At 36.3% G+C, this 13,000-nt stretch overlaps 1 protein-coding gene across 1 annotated transcript in view; it reads left to right on the top strand.

The window, feature by feature from the left end:
* BMP5 (bone morphogenetic protein 5) overlaps positions 1 to 13,000 on the top strand; it is a 117,334-nt gene that overhangs the window by 93,465 nt on the left and 10,869 nt on the right. Inside the window, exon 4 of the mRNA XM_047860435.1 lies at positions 4,296 to 4,490. Within this exon, the coding sequence (XP_047716391.1) occupies positions 4,296 to 4,490 (195 nt within the window). The remainder of the gene's footprint in view (positions 1 to 4,295; positions 4,491 to 13,000) is intronic.

Here is a 13,000-nt window from a genome sequence, read left to right as displayed (position 1 = left end):
CAAATTTGGAACCACTTATCCTTATAATATCAACATGCCTCTGAAGAGCTGTTTTATGTCAGAGCCTCCTTTAATAACCTTCTTTTTAAAGAAATAAACATTTTGAAAGTCACATTTTCCGAAAAGAATGGCCTGAGATATAACACTAGTAACTTTGGGATAGATCTTTTGTTTGCCAGTCTACCTTCTCAGTGACTGTAAATTTGAAATGGATGGTTGTACCCTTAGGCACATGTGAATACAATCCCCTGACCCCACTGCTTATACAAAGTCATAAGGGTCAGAGTAGCGGGTCTGAAAGTCTCAAATCTCCAGCTTCAGCTATGGCAAAATTTACTAGGTTAGAGTTCCAGCCTCACATATTTCCCTCTCAGATTTTTGTGTGAGAATAATAATCATTTCTTTAGAAGGTATCACCTGAAGCCCATCTTTACTCACTGTGTGGTTGATGAAACTGAGAAATAATATGCCCATATATTTGCTGCTCAAATGGTTTCATTTCTCTATACTCACTGGGACATTGTCCTGAATTTATACTTTCTGGGTTCACCTTTTTCTTTGGATGAATTCTTTCTCATGAGGCTGCTCTATACTCCATGCCTAGTGCATTAAACCTAGCAACGTTCTAGTTATGCCTAAGCATGCCTAAATCCCAAGGAGCTGAAGGTTGGGCTCAAGCTGGTGTCCTTATCATCCTTTTATTTAATATTCTTTTCACTACCCAAGCCCATTTCCATTTTCACTGTATATCCATCCAATCCTTAACCCTTATATATCTATTGATTTTAGCTAGAAATCAAACATAAGGATCACCTTTGAAAAATAAAACCACTATGATACACACCTACATAAAATTTTTCTACATCAAATGTTTTAGGGAGGCTTCCTTCTTTATATATTTGCAATATCTAAAACATGCTGGGGCGCCTGGGTGGCTCAGTCGGTTAAGTGTCCGACTCTCAATTTCAGCTCAGGTCATGAGCTCATGGTTTCATGAGTTCAAGCTCCGCGGCGGGCTCTGCACTGACAGTGCGGAGCCTGCTTGAGATTCTCTCTCTTCCTATCTCTCTGCCCCTCCCCCACTCACACTGGCTTGGTGTCTCTCAAAATAAATAAAACTTAAGAAATATTAAAAAAAATAAGACAAGCTGGACTTTTAAAAAGAAAATTCAACATTTTCGAACACATTTAATAAAAGATTCACTATTTTTTAATACATGCAATATAGCCTGGGTCCCATTAGCACTTCTGGCAAAAACAACTGTTCAGCCATTCAAAAGGGTTAGTCAACATGATCAACACAGGTATATTGTGTCTGAAGGGGTGATCACATAGTTACTGTTCTATTGGTGTAGCTCAAGACCCAGAGCAACTGAACAAGCATTAACTTATGGAATCTTAATAGTCACCTCGTTGCTGAAGTAGAAAGGAAACCAAAAGGAAACTTAATAATATCAAAAGTTATTTTAAAGGGAGTTCACATTGGTTTGAAGACTACTTTTCTTCACACACAATATCCACCTTTGTCAAGCCAAGAAACCCGTATTTGTAACCAACACACATCTTTACAGTTTTCAGGACGTAAATCTTCAGGGTGGTATTATTTCTGCACAGATAAACATTAAAACTTTGAAAATCTCTAGAATGATAATAAAAGATACTCTCTAGCAAACCAAAGGAAACTTGGAACTTTGTGTTAAGTGCTTATTTAACTATAAAAGGGGCAGTGTGTGTTGTAATGAATGGAAAACCGATTTTACTCTATTCCATTTGTGAACATCTTGTGGCAACCTATTTTAGTATTAGAGAGATCATATATTAAAAAATGATTTCTGCAGTCACCAATGTATACAAGTAAAAATTTGGTTCCTGTTAAATTAACACTTCATTAAAAAAATCAAAATAAAAGCTCAACAAATACATTTTATGTTGTACTGCAAGATAGAAAAAAATTTTGAAGAACAGATTGCCAGTTATTCTATTCCATAACAGCTAAGTTTCTCAGTTCTTTCTTTCTTTTTTTTTTTTTTCTTTTGCTGAGCTCTCTGTCACTGGAAACATCTTAAACCAATTTCAAGTGCTACACCTGAATAAACATGTTGTAAAAGTGTTTATGTATTGAAGTGGGTCAGTTCAAGGTATGGTATTTGGCTGGAACTTCTAATTTCTCTTTTTACAGCAAAAGGGCTGCCAGAAGGAGGAAGTCTGAGCTGAATTAATACATTTGTTACAGTGGAAGTCGAATGGAAACTGCTCTGACCACAAATCAAACTGCCTCTTTCATTTATGCCAGTGATAGAGTTTTTCTAAGAAATATAGACTCTGGCATAGAGCCACTGTAAGTTTGCATTTAAAAAGAGGAACCTATATGCTTATTTGTTTAAGGTTTGCTGCTTTGATTATTTGTAAATTCTTTGGTAGGACTGAGCCTAGTGGCGTTTGTGAGGCAGATAGCCATTTTCATAACTGTGGGAACTGAGTTTTCCTGAGACGTTGTAGAACAATTGATGAGGATACGGATGCAGCTTGGATTAGCACGCACTCTTCTTTTTTCCCCCCTTTTAACCAATACCTCCACATTTAAAGGACCTCTGTGTCCCTCTCAACAGCTGCACAGCCTCACATGACACAGTCTCATTTTCTGACGGTAGAAGGTCTCTGCACAATACAAGTATACACAAAAGTGTTTATGCTGCCAAAATAAATTTTGTTAAGAGCAAGAGTTTATTTGCTAAAATGCCATTGATGCCGTTTCAAGGACTTGTTTTCCTTCCCTTTCTTCTAAGGTGGGTCAGGTCTTATAATGGACTGAGGTTACTCCACAGTCTTTACTGAATAAATATTTTAAGAAAACATGCTCATCTCTCAGGGGGCGAGGCAGAGTCAATCATGCACATATTTCAAGCCACATTATATATATTACTCTTAAAAGATTGGTGACTTCTGTATCTAGAGTAGAAACTTTGCATGAGTTTTTAGCAATTCTCAACTAAATTTACAACCTAAGGTTAAACAGTTATTCCTCCTTGGGTGATTTTCATAGAACTAGATATCAGACTAGAACTGGAAGTATATATATATATATACACACACACACACGCATGTATCTGAAAATTATAAATATATTTCTTTATAATCATATATAAATTACACATATTTATATAATATATATAATTTTCAGTGATTTTTTTAAATTAGAAGAGCAGAACAAGAGTGAATTGTCAAAGGGGGAAAATAGTTAACACCTAACTCCTAGAGTATCTGTAGAATCAAATTAATTATCATATGGAAAACACTTAGAAAAATGCCTGGCACATATATTGCCAATGTTCCAAACACATTTGGCATTACTGTAAGTATTAGTATTACTACCCAATGGGATAGGTTCTTTATCAACATCTACTTCTAGTCTCTAAAACACCTTGACTTCTAATGCATTCCTGGTACAGGCTCTGGTTGCAATCATTCTCTGATACACAACCACACCGACAGCCTCAGAAGGGTCTGGGATGCAGGCTGGTTTAGAGACAAAGGTGAGTCTCCAAACTCACCTGGAGTCTTGTCTCCTTTCTGAGAATCTCCAGGCTCCGTTAACAACTTGTGAAATCCTTTGAGTAAACATCCAGGTGTGTCAAAACTCAGAAAGGGAGGGACTCTGACATTTCCATGATTACTTCAAAATACTTCTGAGGTCGAGAAAACTGGAATTTAAAGCAAACCTCCATCCCCAGCAGGGCCTTGCAGAATGACCCGTGAGGAGCTTTTAGTGGAGCTATAGCTTTGTAAAGTTTGCTGGGCACAGGCCAGAGGTGAAGGGGGAAGGCTATCAGCACTAATTAACACTTGAAAGGCGTGCAAAAGCTGGAGAAAGTAGAAACACCCAGCCAGCCATTCGGCTTTTCTCACTTAGAGGAAAATTATAGGGCATTTAATGCAGAAGAGCCCGTAGCTAATATTTTTGAAATTGTTACTTAATGTGGACATTTCCAGGCTGATGGTAGTCAAGCCTTTCCATATAAAATATTGCTGACTTCCAGGTCTGAGAAGGATCAGCTAGTGAAGGCAGCCTGAGGGTGTTCTGTGGTGAAGAATGAAGCAAAATGGAAAACCAAGCATGGATAATTGTCTGTAACAGCAAACTCTCAATGTTTATAAAAATCTGTGGCCTGCAAAGAAAACATTCTGATCATGTTTTAAAAAGTAATGTTACTTTTTCAAAGTACCCTCAGAATTCATTCACGGCAGGTAAACTTTAGCTCTTTTCATAAACCAAGTGCTTGTGCGTTCCATTCTAGGACGAAGTATCAATGTAAAATCCGCTGGTCTCGTGGGAAGACATGGGCCTCAGTCAAAACAACCGTTCATGGTGGCCTTCTTCAAGGCAAGTGAGGTACTTCTTCGATCTGTGAGAGCGGCGAACAAACGGAAAAATCAAAACCGCAATAAATCCAACTCTCATCAGGACTCCTCCAGAATGTCCAGTGTTGGAGGTAAGATAAAACCAGAGCAGCAGTTGTGTGCAGAGAGTTATGGGGTCATATGTTGCAAATCAAGTAGCCACAATAAATTTACCCTTTGGATATACCTTTGTTTGGTCTATTAAATCATGCAGCAATGTTTCGAACATCCTCAGAATGTTTCATCACTGAATCACTCAGTTGTGCATTTCAAAATAAGTACGACTCGACTCGCCTTTGTATGTTGAAAGATTCAGTTCAAATTAAAATCAAGCTGGCAGTAATAAAATTATGAAATGGCTACGTCAACAGAGTCTAGCCAAAACTGAACTGCACAACTTGCTGAGTTGACATCTCCCAGAACCTCTCAAATATGGATGGGTAACCAGGTAGATTCAACCGAAAAATACTTCTTTAGTACTTGAAGCGATACATGTGAATCATGCAGTTTACATTTTTTTTTCTGACAATAAAAGCAGGACAGATTAAATGGAAATTAAGATAATATTTCCATTTCCACTAATTATTTGGACACTATTGTCTAGATAATCTGCTTTAAGTATGTGTATGTACGTACACACATATGTATAACATTTAATAACAAAATATTACAGATGCACAATTATCCCAATGTACTTGCAAGTTAATCTATTAATTGATAGAAAAGGAAGATAAAAATACAGTAGCTTGGAATGAATGGTTAACTGCCAAAATCTGAAGTTATTGAATCATATTATTTATACCAGTAAGTACCTTGTTTAGTCCAGGCTGCAAACAGATTTTCGTAAGCCTTTCTTAGATGGAAATGATGGCTATTTTATTCCAAGAAATTTTCTTTATCTATAAAAAATAAATCTGTTTGAAGGGGAAAATTTACCCTAGAACATCCCAACTGAGTACAATATGTTTGTTCATTTGAAAAGTATGTGTTCTATGTTAATGGCCACCATATGGAGTGTACTTGCCAGGCACAATGGATGAGCTGGTGAACAAAACAGACAAGATCTCTGCATATGGTATTCAAACAAATTAGAATGCTTTACTCTTCCAAAAAGACATTCAGACAATATTTGCCGTTATTCCTGCAATCTTCATTTTTTTCCCTCAATCACTTGAAACTGACAAATCATACTGCACTTTTTTGTTAGTCACATGTATATGTGTGTTAAGAAATTATTATAAATAAAACCAAAATAACACGTTTGATTAAGTTTTTTACACCTGGGACGCTCCACAAACATACTAAGCTGGAGTTCACTGGAAGCTTCCTAAGAAGTCTATTTGATGTATCCAGCAACAGAAATGGGGATAGATTTCTTTATGAAATTACATTTTACTAAACTACATACTACATATAGAGCAATGTTTTAAAATGATTTTTCAACAAATACGTTTAGCCATATTTTTCACTTGAAAGTAAAACATGATATTTGTGCCTTGTTACAAAGCTATTTTATAAAGATCTTCACAAGATATTTAGTTTGGCAAAAATTATAATTGCTTCATATGAAAGATGGAGAAAAATAACTTTCTAAGACCTTTTCTTCCCTGTAAATACTAGCCTGTCAAAGTTGTATATTTTTCTTTTCATGTAGAATGGTTCTGAAATTGGTTGAAATGTTTTTAATTTGATGTAGCAGACTGCATTAAGAAAAAGTTTTGTTAACCATGGACAGAATAGTGAATAATTTTTTAGGAAGTCACAAAGGGAAAAGTGCAAGTTGCATACTTATTATTGGAGCTTGTAACGACTGTGGCAGAGGCGTTCCAGAGACTGAAATCATCAAGGTTCTTTTCCCTGTTGGTGAACTCTATTTATCTTCTCTTTCTGACCACAAGTAACAAATGTACTTCTATAACTAGAGATGAATAAAACACATGGAGCAGAAATCATGTAACTTTTCACCAGTTTCCTAACACTGTTTAGAGTACAAAATTATTCTAATACAGACCAATATTTTCTTTTTAAAAAGTTTGTCATTGGCAGCCATTTCTGTGAAATATGTGGTAGATGTTTTGGAGCATGTTCATATTTTGATAATAAGAAAGAAAGTAGCTGGTTTGTGTCTAGGAGACGTAACCTTTCAATAGGTAGTAATCAAGCAGACGGGAAGAAGTCTCATAGGATTTGGCCTAACAGACAGGGGTTTAAGGAAAGGGAATGCTAATATAAACACAACATTTGATACTTAGGAGACTTGAAATGCCAGTGAAATTTTAAAATTATTCAAATATAAATAATAAATGCTGTAATAGCACTAAGCCTTTACAATAAATTACTGTTTGAAGACTACATGGCTAAGAAAGAAGCCAATGGGGGAAGAGAGTTGTATTAGATGTTTACCTGATTGCATTTTGTTCTTCTCCAAAGCATATTGCCAAATGTCAAAAGTCTCAGTTAATGCAGGAGAATTAAAACCCAGGTCATTCTCACTTTCTCTACCCAATTTCTTTTCTATTTCAAAGATTCTTGCCTTCCAACTTCTTAGTAACCCTTTGTTCTGTAGGCTCGCTCTATGGAAGAGCCTAGAACAAACATTGTCTAGCACAAAATAGGAATTGTTAAGTAAATTAATGTGTCCATTGTATGGAAAAAACTAAATTCCTCTTTCAGGGGAGTATACACAGTGCCACAGTGCCCAGATTTTCTGTAGAACCTGTCCCTCTTTGTTTCTGTTCAGATTTTTGGCAAGGAGTTTGAGCAGACACACTGCGGGAGATACTGCCTCCCCATGAGGCAGCACAATGGATGTTTATTTGAATTTTACATGTGGAGGAAGGAACTGGAAGTAATAGCTATTTTATTAGTTAGGTTAAAAACGCTGTATGCACTAGGTTGATAAGATTGTAAAGAATCTGCTGAGAACAAGATGCCGTTCTAAGGACTATATCAGTGCTGAAAAGAATAGAGTATTAAGAATTTGGAAGAACTGTAAGACAAATGGCAAGTCCTCGTTCACTGCAGATCTTGAAAAGTCTGCTTATTGTGTGCTGGATACTCAGTGTAGTTGAAGGTGAATCCAGTCATTAGTGGCTCTGCCTAAGATTTTGGTGATTTCTTAGGCCAACTAGTTCAAAGAGTCATTGGAATGGAAACATTTTGTACGTATTTTCAACTCTGATAGGCACTATCTTTTGCCTAATACATACAATATAAAGTCATGCCTCTTGGACAGACTGATGTTGATCAAAACCAGAAAGAACAATTAATTACAATTATTTCCCCAAAAGGTTTTATATCATGTAATTACCACATATTTTCATTACTTAAAAATAAGCAAATAATAAGCAAAACTAAAATTCTCTCTCGATCCCCTAAGTACTTTTGAAATAGGTTACTCTGATACACATATCAACATGGTATTTGTACTTCTTTGTACATGTATTTGCAAATCTTTTCCTCATTATATACATCTCTTGTGGAGAATATATTTTTATTATGTGTTTTTAATTACATAAATGATATATCTTATGTAGTTTTCAGGACTATTTTAGAGCAGTTTTAGGTTCACAACAAAATTGAGAGGAAGGTACAAAGATTTCCCACATACCGCTGCTCCAGACATGCTTAGCCTCCCCCATTATCAACGTTACTCATTAGAATGGTGCCTTTCTTACCAAGGATGAATCACAAGGAAGAATCTATAATTTTTCAAAGTTCATATTTTATATCAGGGTTAACTCCTGGTGTTGTACCTTCTGTGGGTTTGGACAAATATATAACGATATGTATCCATCATTATGATATCATACAGAGTACTTTCATTGTCCTCAAAATCCTCTTTTCTTTGGCTATTCATCTCTCTCTCCCCTTAGAAACCACCGGTCTCCTTATTGTCCTCAAAGTTTTGGCTTTTCCAGAATGTCATAGAGTTGGTTTTATGGATTTTTTAAAAAACAATATGTCTCAGCCATCTTTCAAATAGAGTGACCTCATTCTTTTTAACTGTTGCAATATAGTCAGCAGTGTGTGTGTCAGGGTAGATTTAGTCATGCCACTCTTAAACAGCATTTTGGTTGTTTCCAAATTGGGGCTCTCAAGATCACGGTTGCAGTGGAAACCCTACAAGGCTGCACCTGTGAGAATGTTTCTAATTCACTTGATTTATTTAATAGTTAATACTAAAAACTGTTATTTGTGCCCTGAATCATGCAAAATTTTGGAAATCCCTCCTAAAGCAACAATTATTTTTGTGCATATATTATCTATCTGTACATTTATTTATCTGTTATCTATTTAGGATTTTGTCATTTAATCCTGAGTCCACCATTTACTATTTGTAAAATCTTGGACAAGATGTTACCTTTCCCTATCTCTGTTTCTTCATCTGTAAAGTAAGAATGTTCATAGTATTTGCCCCCTCAGATGAGAATTAAATTAATTCAATGAGCTAATTAATTAAATGAATTAAATGAATTAATATTAACAAAAAACTGAGAACATTGGTACATGGCTTATTTGGTATAAGCCATTATCACTGTTAATTCTTAATGAGTTATATGGTTTGGTGTTTCAGAACTGGTGCATAAAGAGTTCAGACTCTTATATCAGAGAAAACTAGAAGCTCTCTCCCTAAAAAGTACCAATATTCCTGCTTATTGGAGTTTCTTGGCCTTTGAGACTTCAGAAGCAAGAAGGATTTTATTTTATTTTTTTTAATGTTTATTTATTTTTGAGACAGAGAGAGACAGAGCGTGAACAGGGGAGGGGCAGAGAGAGAGGGAGACACAGAATCTGAAACAGGCTCCAGGCTGTGAGCTGTCAGCACAGAGCCCGACGCGGGGCTCGAACTCACAGACAGTGAGATCATGACCTGAGCCGAAGTCGGACGCTTAACCGACCAAGCCACCTAGGCGCCCCACAAGAAAGATTTTAGAGGCCTTCACTGATTTGGCCAGTCTATCTGAGCAATTAATTATATAAAATAAATTCATCAATAGACATTAATAGATTGTGTCTGTTGCCAATTCTCTGTCTAGAAAGAATCCATAGAGAGAATACATCTGGGCATGATTTATTGTAAAATAAATGTATTCAATATTAAATAAGCACCCATTGGGGCACCTGGATGGCTCAGTCTGACTTGGACTCAGGTCATGATCTCATGGTCTGTGAGTTTGTGAGTTTGAGCCCCACTTTGGGTTCTCTGCTGTCAGCACAGAGCCTGTTTTGGATCCTCTGTCCCCCTCTCCCTGCCTCTCCTCTACTCACACTCTCTCTCAAAAATAAATAAACATTAAATTTTTTTTAAATAAATAAGCACCCATTGTGCAATAAGCACAGTATTAACTATATGCTGATAAAAGATGGATAACTAAGGAATTTGCTTCTTAAAAACCACTCCCACAGAAATAGGAAAGACATGAGAGTTAGTAATTATTAGGAGGTCAATTCTATTCGAGTAGATATAAGGTAGTGTAATAGTAGGAAGGAGAGAGCACCTAACCAATACCAAGTATGGCTCAAAAGACTTCATGAGGGATTTATATGAGAAATAATAGACATTTTCCAGAAATGGAAAGGGAGGTGAAGCCATTTCAGATGGATGTGCAGTTACAGAGCCATGAATCCATGTTAAATATCTGGGCATGCAAGTTGCTTTGTGTGAGATGTGTGAGAAAAACTAGAAAAGTATGCAGGAACCAGATTATAAAGAGTAGAGTATGTGATAGTTAGGAACTATGGTGTCTTCATCCGGAAATTGGAAAAAGGAGTACCATAATCAGATATGCATTTTAAAAAGTTAAACTTGGCATCAGAGTGAAGGATGGGATGCCAAGGGAGGAAATCGAAAGCACAGATAATGACTAGGAGGCTAGTCCAACACTCCAAGTAGCAAAGATTATAGATTGGAGAAAGGGGAAGTGGAAACCAAAACATGTGGGATGGGGCCAGCAGCGGGTGGTGAGACGGGCTTTGGGAGATGAGAGTGTCAAGAATAAGTGGAAGGTATAGGAAAATGATATGGATATGAGCCCAGATTGTTAGATGAAAGTTAGGACTTGACAGTGACACAGAAAATAAAGTAAAAGAAAAAAAAATAGAGCTTCCTGTGGGAGCATCAGTACTTTAAATATAAGCAAGGACAAAAAGCAATTCCGTAAAAGAGATAGAAGACTATGGTGAGAGATGGAGGAGGAAAGCAGGGATGAACTGTTATCCTAGGTCAGAGTTACTGGAAGAGGATGTTGAGGAAGTGTGAGGTAACCAAGAGAGCACGGGGTTTCCAAAAGGTTATCTAGACTAGAAATGGGTCAGTCAATGGGCTTTGTGGACTAATGTAGTGTAGGACATGAAGAAGAAAGAAAGAAAATCAAGAAACTTACTAAACGTTCTCACTTGGGCCACTAGGTGACAGTGATCTTGTTAACCAAAGTAGTGATCTGAAGGGTAGCATCTTAAGAGTGTAAGGTCAGAAGTAAAAATAGTGAGTAGGAGGCATTTAGGAAGCTTTTATTTAGAAATGCCTGGTGGGGAGTTGGAAACTCAGGTTTCTGGACAGTTTTTACATCAGTAAGTTCAAAGTTGAAGATATTAGTTGGATCACCCACATAGATGCCTCGCTAACCAGAATTCAACAAACACAGCAGATAGTTATTATTTTGTTGTAATCTGTTCTGTGTCAGACATCTGTACGTAGAAGAACACAGTTACTGCTACACAAATCAATAACAGTAGTTCCTAGCGGATTGTGCATAAATTCAAGAGAGGGATTCATTGGCTTTAGAAGATGGTGATTAAGATAGAATGGCGGTAGCATTTTGAAAATCTCTTATCTTTGAAAGGGATTGTTATGTGTTTGGAGTTTATCATGAATTTCTGTACCCCCCAGTGCCATATCAAGGTTTACATTATCAGTCTATTTTAGTATTATTCCTGCTTCTTTACCTCTTAGACCTTCATTCACTTGTCATTTCCATTTTCTATAAATTAGTGAAAACCCTGCTGCTTAGGTGCTGACTTCCATTTTTCTGTTGGGCCCTGAGCATGAGAATGCTAACACCTCTTTTAGTTTGAAGCATAGTTTCTCATCATATTTGACTTATTTAAGCTTTTGACATGCTTGAGTGTTAAATTGTGTTTTGGGTATTTTTTTTTCTTTTCTTTATAGGTATGTCTATATTTCACCCACTGAAGAAGCTCATACTAGATTTGAAAGAAAGAAAGAAAGAAAGAAAGAAAGAAAGAAAGAAAGAAAACCCATATTGGTATATGGAGTTGTCTGGATTTAATTTTTCTGGCCTACTTCATAGCTAAACTAACCCATGTCTATTTACTTGAATGTTTGTTTTTCAGAGACTAGTAGACAGACCATTGAAGTCCTATGTAGAGTTCAGGATTATTGATTTTTGCTACTTTTTTTTTTTTTTTTTTTTAAATTTTTTTTTTTTCAACGTTTATTTATTTTTGGGACAGAGAGAGACAGAGCATGAACGGGGGAGGGGCAGAGAGAGAGGGAGACACAGAATCGGAAACAGGCTCCAGGCTCTGAGCCATCAGCCCAGAGCCCGATGCGGGGCTCGAACTCACGGACCGCGAGATCGTGACCTGGCTGAAGTCAGACACTTAACCGACTGCGCCACCCAGGCGCCCGATTTTTGCTACTTTTAACCTCCATATTTTTTTTCACAATTTTTTTCTAAGACAACATAACCCCTTAAAAGAAAAGATTAAACTTGCACTGTTTGCAGAAACTGATCATAAAGAAATTTGCATAAAGTATTTAGCAATATTTGCAATATTGGCACTGGTTTCTCAATATTATTACCGTTATGAGACAAAACAAAGATGATGCATTTGTAACACCTCCATTGTGGTTGAGGAATGTTAGCATACTTTTCTAGTGTGGTTGTGGCAACAGAACATTTTAATAATTTCTGGAAGAATTCTTCATTTTTCAGCAGGTTAATCTACAGTGGCATTATGTCCCTTTCATTATAATTTTCAAAGAGCTGTCAATCAATAATTTTTAAAGATATAAATTTAATTTCCTTGCCCTTCCTCCTTTAGTTTATTCTGCCAACCATTTATAGTAAACCTAATTGTAGGCTTTGCTGGTTTTGGTACCACATTCACCTCACTCATCCATTAATTTTTATTTCTGACAGAATAAACATATGGTCCTAATGCTTTATGAAATCAGACTCTTGGAACCAGATTCTGTTATAAATTTCATTGCTCGTTACCTTTATGTGATGTTACATTATATACATCACTTAGCCTTCATGAAAAGTTGCATAGATGGAACAGATCTATTTGACTTTTAAGTTTTACTTTCTCTTTTTATAAACATGGAATTCATGTAACCATATATGTAGTTTATGGCTTTTCATATATACTTGTATGTGTTATTGGCTACAATGTCTTTATTCATATGTGATGGTTTTAATTAAGACAAGGATGAATGAATAATATTCCTGTTATTGTCTAATGCAGGGGTTGGCGAAGTAAGGACTCAGGGCCTCTTTTTGTATGACCCAATTTCTAAGAATAGGTTTTACATTTTTAAATGTTTGAAAAAGACTCAAAAGAAGGATAAAAT

The sequence above is a fragment of the Prionailurus viverrinus genome, chromosome B2 (genome assembly GCF_022837055.1).
Source record: "Prionailurus viverrinus isolate Anna chromosome B2, UM_Priviv_1.0, whole genome shotgun sequence".
Taxonomy (NCBI): Eukaryota; Metazoa; Chordata; class Mammalia; order Carnivora; family Felidae; genus Prionailurus; species Prionailurus viverrinus.
This window is presented reverse-complemented; position numbering and strand designations above follow the sequence as displayed.